Source organism: Marmota flaviventris, chromosome 6 (assembly GCF_047511675.1).
Source record: "Marmota flaviventris isolate mMarFla1 chromosome 6, mMarFla1.hap1, whole genome shotgun sequence".
In the NCBI taxonomy this organism is placed as follows: Eukaryota; Metazoa; Chordata; class Mammalia; order Rodentia; family Sciuridae; genus Marmota; species Marmota flaviventris.
In genome coordinates this window covers 107,377,877-107,404,300 of record NC_092503.1, presented here as the reverse complement: position 1 = coordinate 107,404,300, position 26,424 = coordinate 107,377,877, and the positions used below count along the sequence as shown (strand labels likewise).

At 40.5% G+C, this 26,424-nt stretch overlaps 1 protein-coding gene across 6 annotated transcripts in view; it reads right to left on the bottom strand.

Moving 5' to 3' along the window:
* Adgrf5 (adhesion G protein-coupled receptor F5) overlaps positions 1-26,424 on the bottom strand; it is an 88,410-nt gene that overhangs the window by 12,777 nt on the left and 49,209 nt on the right. For 3 of the 6 annotated variants that reach the window (XM_071613333.1, XM_071613331.1, XM_071613332.1), the window contains 11 exons: positions 22,755-22,925; positions 19,224-19,400; positions 19,001-19,110; positions 17,379-17,437; positions 16,400-16,542; positions 13,066-13,281; positions 11,937-12,140; positions 5,887-6,057; positions 3,832-3,951; positions 3,464-3,673; positions 1,309-1,521 (listed from right to left, as the gene is read on the bottom strand). In XM_071613333.1, coding sequence (XP_071469434.1) covers positions 1,309-1,521; positions 3,464-3,673; positions 3,832-3,951; positions 5,887-6,057; positions 11,937-12,140; positions 13,066-13,281; positions 16,400-16,542; positions 17,379-17,437; positions 19,001-19,110; positions 19,224-19,400; positions 22,755-22,925 — 1,794 coding nt within the window. The remainder of the gene's footprint in view (positions 1-1,308; positions 1,522-3,463; positions 3,674-3,831; positions 3,952-5,886; positions 6,058-11,936; positions 12,141-13,065; positions 13,282-16,399; positions 16,543-17,378; positions 17,438-19,000; positions 19,111-19,223; positions 19,401-22,754; positions 22,926-26,424) is intronic. The other 3 variants (XM_071613334.1, XM_071613335.1, XM_027938288.2) reach the window with 3 other exon arrangements.

The following is a 26,424-nucleotide window of genomic DNA, read 5'->3' as shown; positions in this document are numbered from 1 at the left end:
CTCTCTCACACACACACACACACATACACATATATACACACACATATGCATATTGATCACAGAGTGCTGAAAACATTTGAAGGTTTCAATATGCAGGTTTGTGCTAAATGTTTCTACATACAGTATTTTTATGATAATCCAATCTTTTTGGAGGCTGGCATTTCAAAATTCTTATTTTTTTCTCCAATCTATGTAACTTATTTTATATATTTAATGTTATATGCATTCCCTTTTATGGCACAGGCCTTTCTAGATATCAAAATATGTGCCTAAATTATTTAGTCTCCTTTTGTTTGTTTGTTATGGTACCTTACAAAGTGCAAATTCCCAAGAATAGTTATGAAAGAATGAGTTTATAAAACCTTCAGGAAGGTATCTGTATTTTGAGATTTGAGGTTGTAAGCTCATGTTTAGTTGAACTTAATCTCTGGAAATCCTGAGGAATTTGAACTGAGGATATATTCTACCAGGGAGGAATTACATTATTGTTGTTTTTAATTGCCTTATGGTTTAGGGTGCAAATCAATGGACCACGTTAAGTTAATTATGCTTCATCTTAGTGATCCTGAACCACAAACATTAGAAATTCAAAGTCCAACGTTGGGTGAGGACAAAACTCTTATAATTCTCAGGGGAAACTTGTTGCCCACCCAGAAATTAGGCCCAACTCTTAACTCAGGCAGATGAATTTTGGTTTTCTGGCCTATTCTATTACTAAGCATATTCCCATTTGACATTGTGCTGGTGGGTTGGGGAGCCTCAGTTACTGCTTAGGGAGCATGGTATGTTTTTTATGCCCTTGGAAGCCTTTAATCCAAGGGTCTAGGTTTCTAATTCTGGCAAATGCCAGCAGTTAAGCTCTAGCATGAAATAAAAACATCATTTCTATTTTCTTTTCTTCCATGTTTTAAGTTCTTGGTTATTTCTTTTACTTTCTGGCATGCTCAATTGTGTATTTAAAAGGATTGCTGTGTCACTTTTATAGCAAGTTATTTGACAGCATATCAGGAAGCATTATCAGAATATTTAGTCTGCCACCTAGGAGGAGTTTAAATCCAATGAAGGTTATCTTAACACTGTCTTCAACAGTTCCCACCAAAAAGAATGTACTCCACCCTCGCAACTCCAAAGATTTTGCTGCAAACTGGTAAGTCACCAGGCACATTGTCAAACAGAAAGTAATGTCTTTGGAATTCTACTCTGTTACACTGTATTTCTGAAGGTTTCTTGATCCCTGCTTAAGAGTAGAATTTTGACTCCACATATATGATATAATATGTCCTATCAGTTCAGCACTCTGCATCTTACCTGCTGGAAAGGACAAGGAATCAATCTGGAATGTGACTTTGTAGTCAATATCCTCCTCAATGCAGCACTTGAAGGAATGGGAGTCTCCACATAAGAAACTAGCTTCCAAAGGATCAATCATGATGTTGGCCTCTAGAGGCAGCGGGTGAACAGTGACATCTTTGGTTGCAACACTGTATGAGTTCTTGTATCTAAATATGCAGTGATAGGTTCCTGAGTGGAAAGAAGCAAAAATGAGATGGAGTGAAATAATCACTCCTAAAGGCATTTGCTAGAAAGGTGAAGGAGAGTTTAAGCTTTTCCTCTCGAACCTAGGTAAGGCCACACCATACCTTCCTGGATACTGAAGGACAAAATTCTTGACCAACCCTTCTCCTATATTCCCCATATATTTGAAAGATTAACCAATGACCCCCTAAATATGCATTTAGTTTCAAATAAAATTAAGCAGCTTATTCAAGGTTAGGGATGATGAAGTTTCAAACCAAATTCCCAATTTCTGTTCCAAGGTTCTTACATCAACCCAGAAAATAAATAGGGATTTTGGTGTGTTCAAGTATGAAGTTTGTTTGTTTGTTTGTTTGTTTAAATGTTGTTGATCCAATGGAGCATGATGTTATTTGATGACCCCTTCCCCATCTCTAAGTGGGCAGGACCCTCAGGTTCCAGAGCACCACAGCATCAGAAGAAAAATCACTTGAGCAAGCTGCCCTGGAGAAAATATAGCAAGATTTTAAGGTACCTACAGGTAAATTATACTCTTCCATTTTTCTTATATTCTTTCTCTTAGCCCCAGCTCTGGAGAAGCCAGGAGTTAGCAGGCACCAGAGAAAAAAGAAGAAGCAAGAGAGAAAAGAAACACTTTCAATTCCTGTTGGGAGGAAGGGGGGACTTAAGACTGAAATAAAAGTAAAGTATTGTAGATTCAGACCAAAACAGATTCTTCAGTACCCAGGGATGGAACTGCTTAATAGTTTAATGTGATGGGAAAAGCTACAGTTATCGCCCAGCAGTAGGAAAGAGCAACTGGACACAGCAGATTTGAAGTCAGCATGGGAGAAAGATACTACCATTTCCTGACCATGTGTTAGCAAGTCCAGAGCCCCAAATAAATAGCTATTTTGGCAGCATCATCTAGGCCTTACATAAAAAAAAATATAAAGGTATGGGACTCACAGAATCTGGACTGATTAATCCTATAGTTAACAAAAGGCTTCAGAATGAGTGGTTGAGAGTTGCTCACTGGAGCCAGATTAGCATCCTGGCTCTGCCTACCAGATGAATATACTTGGATAATTTATTTAATCTCTCTGGGCCTTGGTTACCTTATCTGTCAAATGGGGATAATAATAATACTGTCTCTAAGGTTCATTGTTTTAAATAAATTAATACATTAATTCATCACATAAAGCCTATCACACAGTAAGGGCTCAATAAATGTTTCCTCTTTCTGTGATAGTTCTGTCTACCAAATTCATTTTGCTCTCCAAGATTTGTGTTTCCTCCTAACATGAACAATGTGTAGAGGTAAATAAAAGTGCTTCTTTCTTCAGAACCAGATACATAAAACTTTTACCTAGTTTTTTTTTTTGTTTTTTTTTTTTTTTTTTTTTTTGGTACTAGGGATTGAACTCAGGGACCCTTATCCACTGATAAACATTCCCAGCCCTTTTTATTTTTTATTTTGAGACAGGGTCTCACTAAGTTGCTTAGACCTTGATAAGTTGCTGAGGCTGGCCTCAAACTTTCAATCCTCCTACCTTAGCCTACCAAGCCACTGGGATTACAGGTGTGCACACCCAGACCTGGCTACCTCTATTTTTTTATAATACAGTTGGGGAAAATACTCCCAAAAGTCTTGAAAAGCATTTTTAAAAACAATCCTCTAACAGAATAGCAGACTCTAGAATCAGACACTACTTTCAACCATGGAACCTTCTTCAACTGAAGTTGTGTTGGCTGAAGCATGTTTATTCTCTTCTCTGGGCCTCACTTTCTACAGTGTGGATGATGGAGTGATGACATCATCCCCCAGGGGACTGTCCCTATTTTAATGTGATGTGGGCATGTCCTAGGGCAGAGCCTGGGTGGACACTATCATGGAGTGTTCCCTGGGGACCAGATGGCACCACCCATCCACTGGCCTTTCACTCACCGTTCCACTCCCTGGTCGAGGTCTTCACCGTCAGCACTGACTCTGCTCCATTAAGATACCTCCTCGTGGTATAAAACCTTTCATATATTTTGATTCCAGCGGAAGTGTTCCAATATACCTCATCGTAGTTACTCACATCGCTGGTGCATTTTATGGAAAAGCTTTGTCCCTCAGAAACAGAAATTAGGTCCGGGGTTATGGTCAGGTTGGCTGAAAGAATACAAATAGAAAAGACAAAAAAAAAAAAAAACCAAACGACAAGTCCAGTGTTTAGTCTTTCTGGTGACATCAAGACACAAGCAAAATTCAAGACAGAGACAGCAATCAGGGACCCTCCTGACTCTATTGGGGTCAGCGCGAATCTGTACCTTGCTGTTCCTGGGCTTTACTTGTTTCTAGGCTGTTCCCGGTGGTGCTCTGAACTGTACTCACTTCCATCACATGCCTTAGGAACTCGTGCACTTCCCTTTTGTGGCTGGAATTATCTCCTGATGATCAGCAGGGCAAAAGGTTGCAAACTTAGGGGTGTTGAAGTAACCCAAGCTCCCCTCCAACCTCCTCTGAGACACCTTGAGGGACAAGAAATGGCTGGGTTCTTGTAATGACTTCATTTTCTACTTTTTAAATATACTTTAAAAAGTAAGATCATGTTGAATCTTAACTTCTGTCTTTCTAGAGCTCTCCTTTGTAGACGTGCGAACCCTCAAGGGTGGGCCTTTTGCTTCTAGCATCCAGTTCTGGATCAATACAAAGCCACGGCTTGATAGGCAAAAGTGAATTCTGGAACTACATTTCCAGTGTGGGAATCATAGCACTTATTGCCCAAATAATCACAATTGGACTGTCTCAGGCAAACTGGGATATACGGGCACCTTAACATTAGCTATACATAATTATCTAACTAAAATTAAATACTTATATTAACTTAACTATATATTTACTACTCTATATGAAAAGCTTCAGACTGATTCATGAGAAATTATTCACAGGAAATGTTCATGAGACCACTGCAAACACAAAAGTTATGTGAAAGTCCTACTCTCTCTGCCTCTGCTTCTCTTTCCATTCTCTTAGAGCATCTTATTTATATGATTGCCACTTCAAAATGTTATTGGCTTCAGTCTTCCATAGGGGAACAGCATCATGCCGATGATGCTGACCTCCTTTTCCAAGCAATGTAAAATCTTATTTTTAATCATAATAAAAAGAAATCTGGGCTTTCCATGGCGTTCAAATGCTCAGATACAGCACCAGAGTTGCTTAGGGAAGGCATACTGGGTCCCTGGCATTGTGTTCTCTGGCTTCAGGGACCCAGAGGTGACTTTCTAAGGCTTAGCTGCATCTAAGAGTGGAAAGAAAAGGCATGGAGCCATGAATCTAATTCTTTTGATTCTCAAATGAGATCCAACTGCCACAATACTGATTTTCAGCAAAGGTTAAATACATCCTCATGACTTGCCCCAATTTTACAAATAAGAGTGAAATCACAATGAACAATTTGGAGAAGGATTAGGTTTATCTGCACATATTATTGCCCAGAGCATTTCGTGGGTATTTTGGACAGTTTGCAGTTTTCTGAAGTGTAGGTGGTTATGTACTCCCAGTTTTAACTCAAGAGTTGTGTTGATCACGTGGGCCCACATAAGCTTCATCGCGATCTTTGTACCAGTAGCAGAAAGCATAAATATAGTAACACAGGTATAACGTTCAGCAGTCCTTTCTCTGAGTTTTTCAAAAAGGGTCTGAGGATGTATCTAAATGGTCCATCTTCATAAGACGGATGGAAAAACATTTTTGCAGTTATGGATAAAATTATACTGCTTTATGATATGAGGAGAAATGACACTTGAAAGTGTCATTTTAACAAAACAGAATTGAGATATTAAAAATCACTCATTCCCACTTTAAAATATCGACAGACTAATGGATTATTAAAGCTTTCTGTAGCTTGATTTCTAGAATGGGTGAGAGAGGAGAGGAGATGGGGGAGGGAGCAGAGGAGATGGGGGAGGGAGCTGAGGGAAGAGGGAGAGCCAGGCTGGTGGCTCCAAGGAAGGAAGAATGGGGGTTGGGAGGAAGAGGGGAAAACTCTCAGGGACAGAGTACACTTATTATGAATTCAATAACAATAGGACCAATCTGATGGCGAAACTACTTCCCAGTCCATTTTCTGCCTTCTCAGTACAATGCAGCTACTTCCTTCCCTACAGCCATTTTCCCATCCCTACCCTTCCCAATTTTAAAAAGATGCCACCTCAATTTCAATGGCAGAGAGGGAAACCTCTTCTACCTCCCATTGTTTGATTTACTCCCATCACAATCCCACTGTAGGGAAAACCCTACTTTCTTTTGCCCATGGATATTCCTAGGTGATTGGCAAGTGTAATGGAGTTATGGCTAAAAAAATCTGAGAGAGTTCTTACCCACAGAGGTGAATGTCACGTCTATATTCTTACTGCCTCTGGCTCCATGTACGCCGATGAACTCACAAGTGTAGATGACTGTTGTTCCAGATGACCCACTTGGGCACTGGGTTCCATTAGCCTTGAGGGTGAATCTGCTGCATTTAGAATCTAGGTTTGTTTCTGTGTTTCCTGCAATGACATACACAATTCTTTTGCTGTCATGACTGGTTGACTTTTTAATTTAGTATCAAAGAGTCAAATCAAAGAAAAGGTTACTATTTAAATTAGATGTTCTTTTAGAATGAAGAGGGGAGACAGTTTAATGGTTGGGTCTGCAGACTCTGGATCCAGGTTACCTGGCATCCAACTCCATCACTTACTTGCAGGTGTTGTTGAGAAAGTCACATAATTTGCACTACATCCCAATTTTTTCAGATGCTAAATGGAGGTAAGTAATAGCAGCAGCTACTTCCTGAGACTGTAAGAATGTTCAATGAGACTATTCATACACACACACACACACACACTCACACACTCACACATACACACACACAAACACACTTAGTAAGTGCCTGGCTGGAACCTTTCCCCAACAAAGACCATTAATGGTGGTCACTGGAATGTGAAAAATAAAAAAGAGAAGCAATGTATCTGGGTATGACTTTAACTGAAAGGAAAAAACATATCAGATTAATCAGACTACCATTATTTCTGAAGGAACAAATGATTCTGGGACATCTATTCATCTTCTTTGAAAGCACTTTTATAGCTTGTTCCCTTTTAGCGAAAGCTTTGACATCATGTTTTCTCAGTTACCAGTAGTTTTGTTTTTCACAGTAGCTCCCTTTCCATACCTCCCTTTCCAGTCCCAGAAACATCTTCATACCATCTTCACCCTTCGCCTGGGGATCTAGGACACTCTAAGTCTAGTTTTTCCCACCACAGTCCCTTCCCTCTTTCTCCTCCCACCTTTCATGCTTAAAACATTCTTCCACTACCATCTATCTTTAAAAGATGAAAGAAAAAGAATAAGCTCCTTGATTAGGAGCTTATTTTAGCATGTTTTTTTTTTGTTGTTGTTGTTGTTGTTGTTGTTGTTTTAGCACTGGATACAGCATCAATGATATTTGAAAAACTTTACTTGTTATGCAACCAGAATTTCTCCCTAGTCCCCAAAATGGCTGTTGAAGCCACCCAAGTGATTTCCACCTTCATCCACCTTGTATGAATTACTTTCTAGCTTATAGACACGTCTCCCTACTCTCTCTAAGGCTCACCTCTTCACTTATCCTTTGAACAATCACTTCCCCCAGTTCCTCCTGGACCTTACTGCATCCTTTACTGTTCTTTTCCCTGCATTTTTAACCTTTTCTCTGGTTCCCTCACTTTACCCTTCAGATATACTCAAGGCTTCGTTTCCTAAAATGGTCTTCCTCAATCCAAAAGCTCCTCTACCCACCAGGGCATTTGCTTCCTCACTGTGTTCCATGATACTTCTAACTTTGCCACATATTTTTCTACCTGTGCCACTTCCATTTTTTCAGCAAATCTTTACAACTGGCCTTTTTCACTCTCTTCTTTACCGAGAGTGTTTCTTTAAGGCCAATGTCAACCTCCTCTTTTCAACCTGGACTTTAGCATGTCATGCTGCTGACCACTGTCTCTCCCATAGGTCTCTCCTGCTTCTCCTCTGTCTTCATCCCTCCTTCTGTGCCTCATTTCCAGGTTCTTTGCCTTTCTATTCCCTTCTTCAGTGCAGATATTCCCAAGGATACTGACCTTTCTGCAAGGGTCCTGATAATCATCTTTCCTCATCTTTTCATGATTCTCTCACTGGGCAATCTTATCTACAGCTATGGCTCCTATTTATTTATTTATTTATTTTGGTGGGGGGGGTACCGGAATTGGACTTGGGGGCACTTGACCAAGGAGCCACATCCCTATCTCTATTTTGTATTTTCTTAGAGACAGGGTCTCACTGAGTTGCTAAGTGCCTTGATGTTGCTGAGGCTGGTTTTCAACTCATGATCCTCCTGCCTCAGCCTCCCGAGCCACTGGGATTACAGGCATGTGCTGCTGTGCCCAGCTGTGGCTCCTATTAAATACTATACTCAGATGACTTCTCACTCTCTTCTGAGAGAAATACCCTTGTTGGAAATTCTAGAAGCAACTGCCCAAGTGTTGATTTGACATCTCAGGTACCTCCAATTCAGCATATGCAATTTATTTATTTTTCCCTAGACAAAGCCTGCACGTCTTCCAGTATTTCCTCTTTTTGCCATTGGCAGCTCACCAAATTAAAAATCTTAAAGTCATCTTTAATCACTTGCATTTCCTCACATTGTACTTCTACTCAAATATAAAAAAAAAAATTTAGATTATGCTTTTGAAACATTTTATAGTCAATCCACAGCCACTTGCCCAGGTTCTAGTATTTGTTGTTTGCACTTGACATATTATTGTAGCTGGGCCTCTGTATTTAGTAATTTGTCCCCTGAACCTATAGGTTACATTACATGAATATTTATTTTTATAAAGTTCTCTTCAGATTATCTGACTATCTTCTTTTTACCTTTAAAATCTTACCATTGTGTATAGAAAAAGTAAAATCTGCTTAGTGTGATATATGGCATTTATTCTCAATATAATTTTAATATGCCTCTCCCCTTTTGATCTTGTTCTACATCCCTCTTGTAGAATCTAGGTCACATCCTGGACCTTTGACATTCCCTGCAGGTTCACACCTCTATGCCTGTGTTCATCCTGAAATCATCTTCCCTCCTCCTCTCTACTGATTCTTTTGGGTTTCATATTTTTTTATTGGTGCATTATATTGACCCTCACTCATTCTTAAAGATCCACTCTTTTCATCAAACTAGCACACATGGGAATAAGCTATGCAGGATGGAGTGTATAAAGAAACATACTGAAATAATGGTAATGTTCAGTGGATAGGCTCCATAGGAAACAACTCAGTATATTACATAGATTAAAGGGAGGTATTCTTTAGTTGAGAGATTAAGAATGAAGTCAGAAAGGAGCAAGATTTATTTTAGGCCTTGAAAGACAATTACAGTTTAACAGACAGAAATGGGGCTCATGATCCTGATGTGGATTGGATGTATGTTGTGTGTTTGAATCAGCACTGATTCTAGATTTCCATTAAGCTGCTTCCAGGGCTGGAGCTGGGTTTAGTATAATCAGCTATGTGAGATCCAAGTCTCCACTCCTTTTTAACTAGAGTAGTTCCATTCTGGTCTGCTGTACACACCAGTTATGCTTTCACCTTGGGGGAAATTCTAGTTTTCTGAAGGACATTTGGCAATGTTTAAAGACAGGTATTGTTCTTGTGTCTGTGTGCTACTGACAGTAGTGAGTAGACACCAAGGATGCTATTGAACATCCTACAGGACAGTCCTCACCAAGAATTATCTAGTCCAGAATGTCAATAGTGCCAAGGTTAATAAGTCTTCTGTTGGGCACTAATATAAGATCTTGCTTTAAGAGAGGATTATTTAGTCAAATAAGAAAATGGAGATAAGTAAACACAAAGCAGCAGCACACAGGTCTTAACCAGGGAACAATAGGCAGCTCTCGTAGGGAGAGAGTGAACATAAGGCTCCAAAGAGATGGTAAACTCACAAACAAAGTGGAACCCCTGTATTGTCACCATGCACACAGTGTTCCTTATGATACCCTTGGCTGTGCAAGTCCAGGTCCGCGTGGAAGGTACAGAATGCAGCTAATAGGTTGGTGCTTTGCTTTCTGCAGAAGGGGTGATTTGTAATTCCAAGATTTCTGCTCAGGATTATATAATACCCCAGACCCTCACCTATAAAATGGTGATAATGGTAGCTACCTTGGGATGGGGAGGAGGGGGGAGAAAGAGAAACACACAGAGTTGAATGCATTGAATCTGCCACAGTAACTTTTATGATAATGACAGTGCCCTTAAAGAACATCCCTTCCCTTTTCCTGAGTTCAGTGGGAGAACATCATTGAATTCATTGAATGTTATTCCTCTCAAAGTTAGAAATTCCCCCATTGATCTGAGTGCAATGGCACACATCTGTAATTCCAGAGGCTCAAGAAGCTGAGGCAGAAGATTAACAAGTTTGAAGCCTGCCTCAGCAACTTAATGAGGTCCTAAGCAACTTAGTGAGACCTTGTCTCAAAGTAAAAAGAAAATAAAATTAAAACTAAAAAGGGCTGGGGATGTGGACCAGTGGTTAAGCACCCCTGGCTTCCATCCCTGGTACCAAAAAAAAAGAAAGAAAAGAAAGGAAGGAAGGAAGGGGGAAAAAGAGAAGAAATTCCCCCATGGCTGAGGACTCACTTTCTGCCTTGCCTGTTTCAGAGGGCTTTGAAAATACAACTGATTCTGAGAGGAGGTTAAACCTTCACTTCCAAATACTTTGGGGTGAAATCTTTTGCTACAGTGCTTCCTACTGACATGGGGGAAATGGGTGCTGAAAGAAGCTGTGGCATTTGGAGAAAGAGACCTGCAGAGAGGGGGCAGCAAGAGGCAAGGAAGAAGGACAAGGTGCCAGAGCAGAGGCTAAATCCATCAGAGCACTCACTGTGTAGGTCCCCTGGCGGCCAGCCCTGGGGCAGGAAATTCATTGTTCTGCAGTCTGCTCAGTCCACACTGGGGCATTAGGAATGGACGCAGAGGTGGCCGCCAGAGAGAGGTCCCTGAGTATCTGCAGCGCAGACTTCCTGGTTCCTCTGCTAAGGGCGAGGTTTGTCACCTCTCAGAGTTGAAAGCTTTTCAGTCAGTACCACAGGAATTGTGCAAGGTCTTTCTCCCACCCAGCAGTTCCTTCAGGATGCCTACACCTCCTTTTCCTTAAAAAGCAGGGAAGTGACTAATGGTCCCATGTGTCAGTATTTTCAACAGTTAAGAAAGGCCTTTTCCATTCTCCTGTGGTCTTTAAAGTCAAATACAAATGCTGCAGGTGAAATCAGCTTTGCAAAGTAAATGTGCTCTGGAAAATGTGCCTGTAAATGGATCTTTTTGTTCCATTGTCCAATAGCAAAAGCTTTAGAAAATCCAGGCTCACCACACTAATGATTTTCATGGGTAAAGTCACATTTTAGTTGAAAGTTTCTGGAGAGAAGAGCTAGATGGTGGTTCTATTGGGATTCCAGGTGGGAAAATCTTCCTTCCAAACTAGCAGACCAGCTCACACAGGTGCTGGATGATTTAGTTGGCCAAGACAAACACTGTTTTTTTTTTTTGAAACAAAATCTGTGGTGAGTCCTAATCCTTTTCTTTTCATATTATGACAACCTTGGATAAGTCATTTAATCTGAACCTCAATTTCCTTATTTTTATATTGGTAGTAAAAATGCCAGCTTCAAATTTGTGGTCAAGCTTAAATGTGATTAAAAGCGATCACATATATTTTTTAAATGGGTTAATCATAAGCTGTTATACAAAATGAAGTCACCATTGCTGCTTTTATTTATTATTACCATATTCATCAGTATAAACTGGAGGGTAGGGGCTTCAAGTCCGATCTGAATAAAACAAAAGCAACCATGATTGGAAACTGTCATGAAGTAATTGAAGGACAAACATGTCTACAGAAAAAGATAAAAAGCTGGAAACACCGAGAAAAGATTGAAGTTAAGGATATAACTTAATACCAAGAGGAGAGACAGAAACAGGAAGTCCCAAGTTGTACCTCAAATGAAAAGCCAATGACCTCCTCCTTAGCTCTTTGCTGAAGGTGAAAAAGAAAGCAAGGAGGGACAAGCTTTTTTATGGGCTGGAAATGCCGTGGACCTCAGCCATCAGGATCACTCTCTCTTGGGTCTTCTGTTTCTGAAAATTCATCTGTAACCAAGCATGACACTCGTGTGTCTGCATTTTTGGAGTTTTGTTCTAAATGGCTCAGCTGAAGCTGATACCAAACCTAGTTTCATAGTTTGAAGATCAAAAATGAAAAAGAAGACAGGCATCTGATATTCCCCCCACTTCCTATCCCATCTCTCATCTTTTACATGACCAAGAAGCAAGCAAAGGCCTATTTGCCAAAGAACATCTTATCTAACATTCTTACCTAGAATGCTTATTTTTCCTTCCTGCTTCCATTCTACTGTGCTCCAATTTACGTTACTCTCACTGCAACAGTTCAGAGATACAGGATTGTTGTCGCACATCACCTTCATTTCTTTTTTTGCCAAAATTCGGATGGGTAGCACATCTATTTTTTTTTTAGCCTCATACTCGAAAATATCCAATATCAGTTTGCAAAGATATTCACCTGCACAGAATATACAAAATCATTTATTATTACCCCACATATGTCTTGCCTTAGATGAATGATAGTCTTGTCTCATGCAGCATGGCATTACATCAGGAGGCCTCATTTTCAAAGCACCTGAGACTTGGTTTAAATGCTCCTTAAGAAACATTTGGGAAATGCTGAGGATCAACACAGAGATTTCTGATGCCACAGGTACAGAGTAGAGAGTTGTTCTGATTGTAGCAGTCTCATGGATTTTGCTAGTAAGGAATAAGACTGAAAACAGGAGGGAAAAAATTTGGGAAAGCTTTGGAGACTTAGAAGATAAAAAATTTTGACATCTTATTTAACCCTCTGGTAAAATCAGAATTGGCCAAGATGTGATATACCCCATGTGTCAACAGCCTACCTTTTAATGCAGAGAAATAGAGGTGACTTGTTGATATCTGGATTAAAATGAAGAATTAAGACTTACGCTCCTATGGCTGCTGGGGGCTGGGGAGACAGGATGTTGGGGACAGGCCAAAGGGACAGATTACTGCAGAGGACAGGAAAATCTGGGGCTGGGGGTGATAGATGATGGGGGTTCACTATCTTGATTCTGATGATGGTTTCACAGGTGTACATAGGTCAAAACTTAAAGAACTTTAAATATGTGCAGTTTATTCCACATCAATTCTACCTTAATTAAGCTACTTTAATTTTTTTAGAATTTAATTGAAAACTCAAAGAATAAGAACATACAGCATAGTAAAAAAATAATAACAATACATTAATTAATTTAGAAAATAATTTAAGATCACAGGATAAATTTTCAATTTTGAAGTATTGAGCCTGAATACTTCCTTTTGAAGAGAGCAGAACTTAGCTAACACATTATAGGGTTTGTTCCTTTAAGAGCATTCTGTTCCTTTCCTCAAACAAAACACTGAGGAAGACTCACCCGCGTCACCCTGAGTGATGTTGTGGATGGTGAGGCGTGATACTGAGGTTATGTTGTTGGGCATCGAGGTGTAAATGGAGAATCTGCTGTTGTTCTGGATGTGTCTTTCTCCCCGGTACCAAGACACATTGGAGGACAAAACTTCATTTTCACATTCCAGGGTTACTGTGTCCCCTTCAAAGATGATTTCTGGTATGACAGTGAACTTAGTTTCATCTGGAAATTCAAAGAAAAGGTGTTAGGATCCCAGAGCAGATAAATTTAATGGAATCCAGGTGCCACCCCTGCTGGGGAATCTTAAGAGGTCTCCTGAGCACCAGGGATGCTGCTCAGGGTGGGCCACATGGCTCCTCACTCCACTCCCCAAACTGCCTCCAAGACCCACAGAGCTATAGCCTGCTAGGTACTAGGGGCAGACCTTCTAGTTTGGGGCCTATGTAACATGTGTCATAAGGTCACTCAGGAGTTCCTAATGGTAGTAATGGGAGCCCAAAGCTGTTTTCAATATTTCAAAAATCTGGTAGAAAATAATGCATTTATTTATGAAAAAGTCATCCAAGCTGATAAGCATGGGGTTTCTTTGCTACTGACTGGAATAATATCAACTGCTTCTCACCAATTACTCATATCTTGTGCCCACTGAAAGCTCTAAGTGTATAATGAGCTACAAATGGGAAGATAAATTTGTTATTGATAATAAGTAAAACCTTCCTGGGGACAAAGAAGTTTTTCAAGGTCTGATCCCTATGGACCCTTAAGTATGAGAATTTAGTAGGTAGACAGGTGTGGATTTGGATTCGGGTTTTGTTCCACGTGCAGCTGTGTGGACCTGGGGAACCTGCTTGGCCTCACTCAACCTCAGCTCCGTTTTCTGGAAAATGAGAACAGTGAAAATCACTTTGAGAGGGGACTTGGGAAATCAGCAGCTATTATTACTGTGATGGTAGTAAGTTCCAGGGAATCACTGCATTGTCATTACACAGATAAAAACATCATGTTGGTTATCTTTGTATCCATTTTTGTGTGGATGCCCTTTCCTTATATGACATGACTTACATGTGTTGAGAAAACCAGAGGAGTGGGGCCTGAAGCCCAGGAAAGATCCTCTATAGATAATAAATATGGGAATAAGTCACCATAAAATTAATTTTGGGTAGTATGATGTTCTAGTCAAAATATTAGTATCTTACCACTTCTTTAAGACCACTAGTTACAATAAGATTTCTTTTTTAAAATCTCATTTAACTATTGGGAAGCAAAACCATCTGTGAGTATTTAATGTAGTGCACTAGCTTTGAAGTCATACAAACTTGAGGTATTGGCTATGTGTCCTTGGGTGAGTCATTCACCCTCCATCAACCTCCAGTTCCTCATCTGTAAATGGGAATAATGACATCTATCTCACAGGACATGTGAATATGAAATAGAAGTAACACTCTAGAATTAATAAAAAAAGATGTGGTAAATGTCCCTGTTTTCATTACGATTATGGTTAATAAGTAAAATTCATGGAACTTCCAATATTATATGGTTAAATGGAATTTAATATAAATTTAGCAGGAATAATTAAGAACAAGTGTGCTGTTGTTTAATAAAGTATCACCAGAGGATTAATGTAGGACAAAGTAAATGGATCTATTCTAAAGACGCCATGTACCTTTTGCATCTTGTGAAGATGGATTTAAAACTAAGTTCCTGATACCAACTCATTCATTCAACATTCTTCTTTCTTGCCCTCTTTCTCTCCTACTCATGCCCACATCATCATCATCATCATCAGAAGAAGAAGAAGAAGAAGAATAGGAGGAGGAGGAGGAGGAGGAGGAGGAGGAGGGAGAGGAAAGAGGGAGGTCGAAGAGGGAGGGGGAGGGGAAAGGGGGAGGAGGAGGAGAAAATTTTCATGCAGTAACATGAGTTTTGGGATGTCTGTGTTCTGGATTAACACTACCTACACTGTGGAGAGGAGGAGGGCATCTGAGTTCCCTGTGGAATTGAGTGTGCTACCAGTTCATGTTTATTGCTCTAGGCTCTGCATATCACAGAATCCCACTCTGGTCTTTGAGGGAGGACAGAGATGGATATAGACTCTGTGTAGGGGTGAGAGGATGTTTAGTGCCATTTTCAATGACTCCATTGCTCTTTGGAAGTTCAAGTCATGGATGCAAATACACCACATGAACTGGACTATCAGCAGCATGTGCCCAGATGGACAGTGAGTCCAACAACTAAAACCTGGGCACTTATTCATTTATATGGCTGCCTATCCTCCACATGACTGCAATTTTGGGGAAAGAGAAATCACACCTGCAATTTAACTATGCAAAAATCTGCTACTCTCCTGAGCCCTTGGTATGATGAACGAAAGGAACTCTTCAGGGCAGAGAAAGCACATCTGTTTGTTGGCCAGTTGGTGTTACGGTCAGGGGAGGGTGGTATTGCTGAGACTGCATCTATGTGAGCCAGATTTTCAGGCCACTTATTCTCTTTTCTTTAATTTTCTGATTTTTATTTATGTTTTACTGTCTTATTTAGTCTGAATTTTCATTTTCGCTATTTATATTATATTACATTCTAACATTATACATATTTCTCATACTTTCCTTAGCTAGTTTTATCACTTAGAATATTTTATGTTAAAAAATGACGTAATGTTTGAAAGTATGTGCAGAGAACATAAACATAGGATATAAACTTTCTGTGAAGCTGACCTGACTCCTGACCAAGGGGCCTTTTCCTTTGTTTGTGCCTACACCATCCTGTCAGTATCTGCCCCCATACTAGATTCCGAAGAGCTATTGCCTTTGCTCCAGACTGCAGACCTGAGTTATGCAGAACATCTGCTGGCCGACTCCTATGTTTATCTTGCTCTCCTGGGTTCACTTACTAGCTGCCAACTAACAATAGGTTTTGTGTCCTTCAGACACACCAAAGCCCAACTTTGAACCCCATTTGTAAAGTGGGGAGAACATCTAAAGCAAAACAAAACAAACAAACAAACAAAAAACAATTTACCACCACATGATGTAAAGCAGTGGCTCTCAAACTTCTTGCTACATTAGAAGGCTTCTTTCAGAAGGCTTCTTCTTGAAATAGATGGCCCTGTTGGAAGTTCCCTGCTCCCCTCTCCCCTATATCCCAATGCAGTGACACAAGCCAAGTTGAGAAGTATTGATTAGAGAGGGGGAGATGGCACATAATCCTATGTGCCAGGAACCAGAAAGTCTTTCTCCACAGAATATATCATAATGATTTTCAAGGTTTAAGCATAACCATCAACACCATTACCATCTAGATGGAATCTACAGATGGGAAAATGTAGCAAGGTTTCACTTACTACTAGGCACCCCTTGAAAGGAACTGTAGTCCATTTTGTAGGTCTGATTAAGAGTCTGCATGACTTGCTCGTTGGCTTTCTGAATTAATCCAGGTGGTGGTGTTTTACTCTGGACTTCATATGACACACTCACACTGCCCTTGCTGAATAGAGACACTTAGTTTAGTAAAGCAGCAATTCACCTGGAAGAATCTAGATGTTTGTGATTTATTTGCATGGGAAAACAAATAGCAGGAACCACCTGGGGGCTATTATGCTCAGGAAATCACCAAAAGAAACCTATCTTCAAACTCTGGATGAAAACCCTAGGCAGAGCTTGCATACCCAAAAGTCTGCAAACAGGTAAGACAGGTGAAAAAACTTGCAGGTGGGAATTAATGAACAGAGTCCCACCCCCTGGTCATGGGAGCCAGCCACCAAGCAAAACCTGCTGATGGCTGTCACACAGGGAGTTTGGCCTTACCAGATACATGGAATGTTAATGAAGCCCAAACCCTGGATGTTCCCATACAGATTCCTGATTTTTTAAGATTTGCAACTAAGTCCTCAAAATAGTGTGAAAATCCACTCAAGGCTACAGGGTACCCAACTCCAAGGGGAACAAGCATGCAACTCTGGGGTCCTGACTGGCTGGCAAGAATTTTCTTGCATAAAGGCATTGGTATATAACATTATTTTATTTTTAAATTTCTAAACTCTCTAGACTGAAAATTTATCTCTTTGCAAAATGCTTGCACACATAAAGTGGCCACATCTTTTTCTGTCCTTACTTTTATATAGGTGTATCTGTAAGGGGTGAGTACTCTTCTCAGTGTCTCATTTCCCTTTTAACCCCTATAATCTGGCTTTTGTCTTCATGTCTAACAAACTGTTCTTGCTAAGCATTCCACATGATGCCCACTAATGGTTTTCTTTCCTCCTTCACTGACATGCTGATCTCTGCCATCAAATAGAAATGAACAAATTATAGCACTCTTACGTGAACTCTGTCACAGTCACCGATTTGAAGCCTGGTAAAATTCTGTAACCCTCCTGGAACTGGAAAATAAGGCAAGATGAGTATCATGTTTTAGAGGCTGATGTGAGACACAAAAGATTTCAAATCCAGTAGAAAGCCCATGTTGCTTATCACCCTGGGTAAAATTTTCTTCTTTATATTTTGGCATTAGGGGATCCTTAAGAAAGCATTTCCTGACCACCTATGTCAGTCTGGGTTCTTGGAGAAGTACACACAAGATTAAATGTGAAAAAAAAAAATTGCTCAGACAGATGCCCAGGAAAGAAAATGATGGGGAGTGGGGAAGGCAGGGAGAGCCATTGGGTCCTATGTGGAAGAGATAAGGAAGGTTAAATAAAACCATCCTAGGCTGAGCCAGGGAAGTCCAAATAAGTCCTTCTAAGGAGTCTCCGTATCTGACACAGGTCACTGAGCTCATTCATCATTAAGAAGAAGCAAATGCCATCAAGGGTACCAGAGAGAGCACTTGGGACTCAACCACATCCCCATGCAGCTGAAGGGCCAGGAGGGACATATGGGAGACCACCTCAGTACCTGCTCCTCATTTGATGATATTGCTACACTAGTTGAGCTCATATAGCTTTTGATGATGTTTTTATCCCATGTTGTTCCTCTAAACACCAACCCCACAGGAGATTCTATTTGACCCAAATTAAATTTACAGGCAGCTACCATATACAAAGAAGTTACATGGTAGAAATGTAGGGTACCTGTGTGGATGAGATCCAAAGGTTAACATGTAACCCTCTCTTTGGTACATGAGAAAAGGGCTTCCTTCTATGTAGAATTATGACATGCCAGATATGCAAATCAGAGGTCCAAGAGTTCTTCTGGGTAAGCACTCCATCATGGCACCCAAGGAAAATGACAATATTTATATGGCCCACTGGGTTAAGCAAGAGGCTGCTTCCGGCCCCAAGCAGGGATTTAGCTGCCCTGAGAGTGATAGAAAGTCATTACCTCAGGCCACCTGAATAATCTGCACTACACCAGTTGGGAAGCTGTTTCAAGTGAGTTTAACTCAGAAATAGCATTAAGGTTTTACAGTTGATCTAGTGCAGAGCACTTTAGAAGAGCATCTGGCAGAGCACTTTAGAAGAGCATCTGGCAGTGGATTAGCATTCACGGGATATATCCTTTTTTACATGATTAAATTTAAATTGTCTTTCGTATGAGTGTCTAATGACCTGTAGCATAAAGAAGCTTGAAGCAGTTTGAGCTTGCTCTGAGGTTGGTCTGCTCACCAGATGTTAGGATTCTTATACATGTGGTGTGTGAAGAATAGAAATGAAACAATTGATGTTTCTAGACCAGGGCCTCTGAATAGATTTTAGTGAATCAATGCCACCAAATCTTATCTGAATCAGATCCACCTTGAGAAGAAGTTCTACTTATAGGTTAAGCTGATTTCTTGACCACAATGTCTCCTGAACACTGATTCAAATACTTTTTAATTCGCCATCCAAGATGGATATGAAATACTTCTAATTCATACCATAGATTACTGTCTACTATGAATAAAATGAACTCAGTTCTGCACACACACTTTGTTGGTTTGAGAGTTTCCTGGGGCCAAAACGTACCGCTCTTTCCAGGTCAGTCTTGTAGGACCTATAGAGGGCAGAGGATGTGTTCTTAAGGTCTGCTGGAAATTCCACATTTAGTCTGACCTTCATTCTCAGGGTAACATCTGCTGAACAACACAGAGCAATACTTGAAAATCTCATGTTGATGTTTGAATACAGAGAAACATCTGCCTCAGCTGAAGTTGAATCACTCCAACAATATTCATGAGAAGGTACTTACCTCCCTGGAGCTGGCAGAAAGGTCCCTTTGAAGGAAGTCCCCTAAGGCAACTGCAGCGGTGCCCTGGGAGAGAGCTGCCTTGCTCTTGACAAGTGGGACTGTGGAGGCACCTTTCCTGAGGCCACCCATAGCCTGTCTCGCAGGAGCACCAGATCTCATTTCCAGTAGGCCTGCATACTATCATCAACAGGAAGAGGAGGACAGAGAAGGTAGTCACCACATTTGCATTTATAGACTGCAAGTATCTGTACTGGTAGGAAATCCTAACTTGACTTATTATATTGCTCTTCTGGGAAATTTCATAGGATTGCACAAGTTCCTGAATGCACATATGCCCCACAATGCCATCAGGCATGGCCATCAGAAAGATGGTGATGAAATTATTGAGTGACTGATGACTGTAGAGTCATCTTCTGGTGGATCTTGCCTAATAGCAAATGACCACCATAAATCTATGATGATAAACAGATTCTAGGACATAGTCGGTGGGAGCCAGCCTCCAAGAAGGCCCCTGCCCACCCCTGCCTTTGGGTATTCACACTCTTTTCGAGTGCTCTCTTCTACTGTACAAGGGTGGCCCCATGTGACCAATGGAATATGGTAGAAATGATGGTATGGAGCTTCTGAAATTAGGATATTAAAGACTCCAGCTTTCCTCTGGCTTGTTCCTCTCTGTTTCTCTCTCTCCATTTTCCTGGGGGAAGTTGGCTACCATGGCATGAAGACATGTCATGAAGAGGTCCACGTCGTAAGGAACTGAGATCTTTAGCTGACAGGTAGCAAGGAACTACAGGCTGCCAGCAACCACATAAGTGAACTTGGAAGTGGATTTTCTAGTTCCAGATGACTTCAACTCGAGCTGACAGCTCAATTACAACCTCATGAGAGACTTTGAATCAGAAGCATCCAACTAAGCTGCTCCCAGATTTCTGTCAGAAACTTCAAGATAAATAGTTCTGTTGGTTTACAACGCTAAGGTTTAGGGTAACTTGTTATGCAGCAGCAGATAACAGATACAGAAGACAAATAAATTTGAGCCTTTTACATTCAAGTGTGAACAGGCCAAATGGACTCTGATCTCAGCGGGAACATCAAAAATGCTGTGAAAACAGAGTGCTTTTAAGTCGGTTTGTAAAGCTGGTCCAAAGTCCTCTCATTCGAAGCTGTCCATTCTGCAAAGGATAACCTGGCCAAATCCTATGCAAATGAAAGCTATCAAATAGTCATTTCTGAAATAGGAAGGACAGGCAAGTTCCAATTATTCCTTGAACACGACACAATCCTGTCTCCCAGCAGTAGGTTGGAGTTGGCAGAAGTGTGAGGTACAGAAGAAATTATATGTGGGTGGCAGGCAATGGATGGGGGTAATTTGAAGAGAATCAAAAAGAATCTCTTTGTCAAAATCTCTTGTTGTCCTGAAATTTCACTGCTAAAGTGTTGTTTTTTTTTTTTTTTTTTATTTTGGGGAAGAAAAGAGATGAGGAGAAATATTTGAAAGACTTTAGACACCTGTGTACAATGCAATCATGGCTTGGGGGAATGACAAAGCTGTCATTTCCAAACCAACTACTACTATTCTAGGTGTTGTTTAGTTGCTTTACACACACTGTATAACCTTAAACATCCTCAGTTATTCACTATTAATAAAACTGAATTTTTGGAAAGGATCATAAGGAAAGCCGTTGTATGGGAAGAGGACAATGGTTCTCAGAAATCAGTAGCAAAGCCCACAAGCCTGACCCGAATCACACACTCTCCCCATTCCCTTTGAGGCGAACTCTCCTTGGCTGTTCTCTGCTGGTCCTGAGGTTCATGAGTCTCAGGCTCTTTCTGCTCTGTTGAACCATAGTTGTTTTTTTTTTTTTTGTACTGGGGATTGAACTCAGCAGCATACGACCACTGAGCCACATCCTCAGCCCTATTTTGTATTTTATTTAGAGACAAGATCCCACTGAGTTTCTTAGCACCTCGCTTTTGCTGAAGCTGGCTTTGAACTTGGCAATCCTCCTGTCTCAGCCTCCCAAGTCAGTGGGATTATAGGCATGTGCCACTGTGCCTAGCTGAAGCATGTTTTTGTTTGTTTGTTTTGTTTTGTTTTGGCAGATCTCCTTCACAGTTAGATATCAGAAAGAATTCACTCTTTAATGTGTGCATGACCAGTCTTTCTGGAAGGACAGATTACACCTTCCAAGGGCAATTGCATTTTAAAAGGGAAACTTGTTAATTCAAGTTTCCAAAATTGTTTAAATTATAAAGTCCTTTGAAGTCACATCAGCTCTAATAGAATAAAAGAAATGTGAGACAGTTTGCTCATATGTTTATATTGAGCACATGTGATATGAACTAACCTACTGACCAAGTGTCCATGATCACAAGGTATTCGATTAAAAATCACTTATTTATTGGATATCTACTGGTCTATTTTATTTACAAAATTTGCTTTATAGCACTACAGACACCAAAGGTTTTCATAAAAAGTTGGGAAGAAAAACAAAAGTGTTTAAAAATCTATCCAGTATTTAATTTTTTTCCTATAAATAGAAAAAAATAATTTCAGAGGCAGAGAATCTGTGTTGAGCAAGAACAGAGAGGGGTGTTTCCTATATATGTCCCAAAGAGTTTTATGAGCTATTCTATAGAGAAAGAACTCTATGCATAAATTCATTTGGGAAACAGAATAAACTCACCATTGCTGGAGGACCCACATATTGACATCCAATCCAGAAAACCACTAACTCAAGGAAATTAATTCCATGGTAGAATTTGTTGAAACATGGTATTCAAAGGGGCTTTAAGGGAGCTATGTCAGATTCCATTAGCATATACTTAGAATCAAAAATGAAAAAAGAAAGACCTTTATGGGGATTGACATAAAAATGAGAATTGAAAAATAAGAATTTTATTCTTGTCTTCATTTTAGAATAATAAAACTCAACATCTGTTAGTGCTTTCCAGTTTACAGAGCAGTAACATTTTTAGGACAATGGGCAGCCTCATCTCATGGCCCCTTTGGGACACTAAGTCTCTGGTGATGGTTCCCTGAGACACAAAGGAGATGGCATGACTTTGGAAGTGAGTCAGTAACCAATCCAAGGCCTGAGAGGTTCTGCTTAATTCCTTGCTTCTGATCCAGATATGTGTCTGGCTTCTATTTCCTGACCTATGATTCCAAAAAGAAAGGAATTTGATACTTATTAATATCCTGAAACTGTCCTTGCTATACCCATTGATTGCCCTGGGGCAGAGGGTCCAATAGTTTATCACGAAGGATCTAGTCATATCTTGGAACTTCACGGCAACCATCAGAGAGACTACCAAGCAAACCACTTCAAAGAAGGAAACTCTGGCTGCAGAGTTTACTGATAGGAGTTTATCCTGGGAGGCTGTGAAGTCATAAAATCACACCAGTAGACCTGTTGAGTCATTTCCCTTGCGTACTAAGTATAACATGCCCTAACAATAAGGATCTCAGTTAGCTTTTCTCCTGATACACCCAACCATCCATTCTAAAGCTTTGGGTGTCTTACTCACCAGTTGTCAGCTCTATGCTTAAAATATCAGTAGCTGGGTCAGTGTTGTTTCCTTGAATTGGAAAACTGAGGCTGTTCAAGCGAGCTCTGATAGACTCCACGAAGGATGTGTTTTCAAAACTGATCTCAATATCAACAGTGTACTCTTCCATGGCAGGACCACTTGTGGCAACTGAAATGCAAGCACACAAAGGTTGTGAGGACTTCCCATGGACATGGAGAGAAATCATGACAGATCAGTTAAAGGTATGTATGGATGCTGGGTACATCAGCCCATGAGAATTTCTAATGAACCCACTAAGAGAAAAAGATGAGTTTGTCTACTTTCTACTAACTCTGGATCTTGGTGTCCAAGGTCAAGGAGCATTGTGTGGAGAATGAACCATGACGGGCAAGAATGGAAGCAGGAAGAACCACCAGGGAGACTCTGGCAACAGTTTAGACAATGAAAGTCACCATCCTGACCTGCGGGAATGAGCCAGTGTGTTTCCCGCACCTTTCAGTTGACATACACACATTCTAAGAGCTGAACCATACATGAAGACCTCTGGGAAAGGTCACCTTGCTAACTTCTTTTGCCCTTAGCCTATGCACCCAGAACATCTGCTCTTTGTTCTTCCTTTGTATATCTCCAATGTCCAGAACACAATTGACAAAAATCTGGCAAATTGGAAAATCAAAAGAAAAGAGATTTCTAGTTCTTCATTGCTTCCCAGAATTGTCTCCAGGTAGTTGCCTGCTGGCATTCTAAAGGGATCTGCTCCCCAACACACACCCACTCCAGGCTGGACAGACTATGTATACAATGTATAATCTTAGAATAGTTCTTTGTTGGTTTCCTATATTACATCATGTCTCAGTCATTATTGGTAAGCTTCCCAAGGGCAAGAACTGTTTCCTCCACTTCTCATGACCTTACTCGCCAAAAGGGTCTGGGGCTCACCAGCTAATGGATACATGCCCAATCCTTATGAAGTCTGCTTCTCTGAATCTACTCATAGACTCACCTCTCTGTCACCAAGAAAATCTTTGACCCTGTCTTGGCTATAATATATAACTAAACAGAAGCTATGGGCTCAGCTTGTAGTTTATAAAGAAAGGCCAAAAATTAAGACTGTTTCACACACATGCATTGAGAATATTTTAAAACGAGATGGGGGCAGCAGTAACTACTTGCAAAATTATTACTTTCAAATTTACATCAAATCTGAAAGCATGGTATGTATTTTGCCATAAAATTAAAATTTGATATCTCCTTTCTAAAAGACAACATTTTTTCCCCATAATATTGTAAGATTTATTTTGAATAGTCTCAGGACTATTGATGTGAAACACTATGAGAAAGTTTATTATGGGAAACTCCAGTTGTTAAATGTTTATTGCAGAAAGCTGCATTATTTGTTCTGCCTCATTTATTCCCTTGGAGTTGTAAACTATGTTTATCCTAGGAGGTTGGTTTTACCCATTGACTTTGTTGAGTATTATTTCCTTGGGCATCATTGAAATCTCTGTAATTAACTCAAACTATAGAAAAGGTCTGTGCAGATAGATGTTGTAGGAATGCATTTTATGATATATTTGTATACTTATAAAGATGGATTATACGTTTTAAAACAATACAGGATCTCAGTCTGTTGGGATACTACAGCATTGCCTCCAATTTCCTGTTTTCTTCTGGATGTTCAAATGGTTCTGTAATGAAAGTAAGCTTCCTGGAAGAACCGCTAATCATAATTTGTGAGTTTAACCCTGGTCACATTATGTTGCCCATTGGGGACATCTGCAAAGAGGGCAGCTGCCTGATATTTACAAAGCTTGCCTTGGAGCACATTCTTTTTCCTAAAAAGTAATGCAGTGATGTTTATCCCTCACTAGCTTCAGGATCCTCTTTGCTGAAGCCTGTCCTTCTGTAAGTATAAACAGGATTTCCTGGACAGTGGCTGTTTGGGATGGGTGGGGTCAATAACAATTCCTTATCACACTCTTCATCATCTGTCTACATGGCTGCATCACAGAGTCGGATCTCAGCACATTATCAATTCCTGGGTCCTGTGCAGCCCCCTTGTGCCTGAAGGGAGCTGATACCTACTTATCCTTCACATCACCCAATGATACTGGGCAAATCAAAGGCAATGACAATAACAGTAACAATGACAATAGCAGGTGCCATCTGTTCATCACCCAGAAGTCTCTGGGGCCACAAGGACAGTATGCATACACTTCCATGTTGCAGATTCACAGAGTTGAAGGCACAGGATAATGAGTGGGAGAGCTGGGATTCACAAGCACAATTTTCTGAATCCTAAGTGCGTTTTCTTTCAATCATAACCTACCACAATGAAGAAGATAACAAACCTAATCATTGTGTAAAGTCCAAAGTAGCATAAAAATATAAGGTATCATTGTTAAATATAGCCTTAAAGGAAATTAAGAATTCCTAAAATAAGTTATTAAATAAAATCAAGCTCAAAAACTAAAATTATTCATAATAAATGGATGAACCATGAAAAATTTTATTCATGTTTTTTGACCATAATAAATCTAGAAATCCACAGTCAGGAGAAAAGTATCATGACCCGCTGTTATCAGTGCACATGGATTTGTCAGTAAGTCTTGCCAGGTTAGTTTGTTTGTTCCTTGATTTATTGATTTATATGTAGTTATTCTACTTCTTAGGTGTCCATTTCCTGGCACTGTGCTAGGTGCTGGGAGCACTGTATTAGTCAAAGACACAAAATCCTGACTTCATGAATCTCTCATTCTTATGCTGGGGCCAATGATTAAGTTTGCATTCTTACATCAGGCAGCTCTGTAGGAGAAAAATAAGGAAGAACAAACAGACAGAATGACAGGGATCATGGGGTGGGGAGTTAATTTTTGTAGCATGATCAGAAAAGACCTTCCTAAAGTAGTAAACTTTGAATAGAGACTCGAAGTGAGCAGTGAACCTGAAAGCCATTGGGAGAACATCACTCTCAGAAGGGCAAAGGAGCAGGAAAGTCCTGAGTGGCAACCCTCTAGGCTCATTTGAGGGCTAAAGCAGACATGCTTCCTCTTTGGGTCATTCCTTCTCATCACCTTTAGACCTTAGAACAGCATCAAGGATCCAGAAGGACCACCTGTATTTGTAGGAGGTAGCCCCAATGCTCAGGGGTCAGCATGCCCCATGTGGGAGGGGGTCAGCAGCACACTGTCTCAGTCCCCTCAAACAGGCCCAGAAACTCAGTTGGAAATGCCAGCCCCTGCTTTCCTATGCTCTTTCAACCCAGGAACTTCCAAGCCTGGAAAAGTGATGCTCCTTGTCCTGTTCCAGGCTGCAAAGGACCCAGGAAGAACAAAGAACAGCTCTCCCACTTCTGCCTGTGTATGTTAGATGCCCTTCACCCTCCTCTGCAACTGCTGACAGTTTAGTGTGTGTGTGTGTGTGTGTGTGTGTGTGTGTGTGTTTTCCCTCAGTCTCCTTTGCCCCCTGTGTTGTTTGTCTGACTTTTTCTGGCTCACCAATGCCCTTCAGTGGAAGGCAGCCAATCCCAGGGGTCAGCATCCATAGACATAGGCGTATCACAAGCCCAGGAGGCATAAACCTACCAGGATTTCCCCTCTCCTTTCCCATAAGTCACTGCCAACCTCATACCACTTATCTTAAAGAGACATTTCTGGAAAATTGGCCA